The 1863-nt window shown below is 41.9% G+C and overlaps 1 protein-coding gene across 1 annotated transcript; it reads right to left on the reverse strand.

The window, feature by feature from the left end:
• Window positions 1-317: 317 nt before the first annotated feature.
• Window positions 318-1259, reverse strand: LOC124962656 (olfactory receptor 10K1-like). The gene has a single exon (XM_047521825.1). The coding sequence runs from the start codon at window positions 1257-1259 to the stop codon at window positions 318-320; it is 942 nt and encodes a 313-aa protein (XP_047377781.1).
• Window positions 1260-1863: the final 604 nt, after the last annotated feature.

A 1863-nucleotide genomic window follows, 5' to 3' on the forward strand; every position in this document is an offset into this window, starting at 1 on the left:
GCTCACTTACTCTCATCAGCTTGAATGTACATTTGCTCTGATATTAGTCTTTGAATGACCAGTATGTTGTGCACTTACATGTAATTAACTTTTTCCTGTAACTGAGGAAACCCTTTTCATGTATTATTAAACTTTTTAGAGAAGCATTAATGGGAGAAAACTGAAATGTCTTCGTTTTATTGAATAAAGTGTAAATGTTCTTTCCACATGGAGAATATTCTTATGTTATACTGAGTTTGGGTATTTAAATGAGAAAATAGATGCAAGCACATATTTTCCTGGCAAATAATAGCCATGAAGAGTGTAAAATTGATTCCTTAGCTAAGAGGATACCAAGTCTTGCTCATTGTTCTTCGAAGGGCTGATATGAATTCCTTATTTCTCAGACTATAAATCATGGGATTGAACAATGGGGTGAGGATGGTGTAAGACACAGATATCAGGGTGTCTTGGCTTGAAGAGTAATTGGACTTGGGCCTTAAGTAGATGAAGGAGGCACAGCCATAGTGAACGGTTACCACAATGAGATGGGAGGCACAGGTGGAAAAGGCTTTGTACCTTCCAACAGTGGATGGGATCTTTAGAATGGCAGAGATGATGTGGACATAGGACACCAGGATAAGTAGCAGTGGAATAACTAAGACAAATACGCCCAGCGTGAAGATGACCAGCTGACTGAGGCGGGAGTATTGAGATGCCAGTTTGAGGACAGGAGAGATGTCACAGAAGAAGTGATGCAGTTGGTTGGAAGAGTGGAAAGGAAGGTTAAATATCAGACAGGTGGTGACCAGAGAGAAGGTAAAGCCACAGGTAGAGGCAGTAGCCACTAATCCCAAGCACACCCCATGGCCCATGAGCACAGTGTAGCGCAGTGGGTTGCAGATGGCCACATAGCGATCATAACCCATGGCTGCCAGCAGGAAGGAGTGAGAACAGCCCAGGAAGAGGAAGGTGAACATCTGGATGGCACAGCCCAGGAAGGAGATGGTCTTCTTCTGAGCCAACAGGTCCACCAGCATCTTGGGCACAATGACGAAGGTGTAGCTGGTCTCAAAGCAGGAGAGGACCGAGAGGAAGAAGTACATGGGGGTATGAAGGGCTCTGTCCAGCACAATGGTGGAAATGATGATGGCATTGGTGCCCAGAGTGAAGAGGTAGAGGAGCAGGAAGACCACGAAGAGCAGCCTCTGGAGGCTGGCCAGAGCTGAGAAGCCCAGGAAAACAAATTCCCTCACCAAGGTCTCATTGACCCACTCCATAGACAGCAGTTCTATACAGGAGAGTCAGGGACACAGGGGTAGGCCAGGATCCATGAAGAAAGCAGAAATGTGCAGGATCCTCAGCAGGTGACATGTATTTTTTTTTTTTTTTTTGTATTTGGTAGAATTCCTTCATTCCCTCTTTAACATGTCTGCTAAAAGAAGAATGATGGTAAATTTACCGAGGAATAACTGACTCCAGTTGGGAGACTTTTTGTAGTGTAAAAAACAGCTCATCCTTTTAGCTATGTGTTATGCCAATGTCTAACAGATTTCCCCTTTTTCTTTTTAGGCATTATTTTTTCCTTGCTCAATATAAACACACAGAAACCAGCTCTCTCTAAGTGATAAAACATTGTTAACTTGAACAATCTGATCCTGATCAGAATGTAGAATGAAAGAATTATTAACCCGTACCAAATCATGGCACATGAATTATGCTATGAATATAGCACAAGGAATTACAATTTTGTCTAACTATATAATTCACAAATTTTTATAAATGAATAAATAATGAAAAATAATTTTAAAAAATAAGCAGAAGGAATGTCAGACAGATAGGGCAGGGGAAGGAAGAGAAGACTTTGGGAATGCTGAAGATTGA

Source organism: Sciurus carolinensis, chromosome 1 (genome assembly GCF_902686445.1).
Source record: "Sciurus carolinensis chromosome 1, mSciCar1.2, whole genome shotgun sequence".
In the NCBI taxonomy this organism is placed as follows: domain Eukaryota; kingdom Metazoa; phylum Chordata; class Mammalia; order Rodentia; family Sciuridae; genus Sciurus; species Sciurus carolinensis.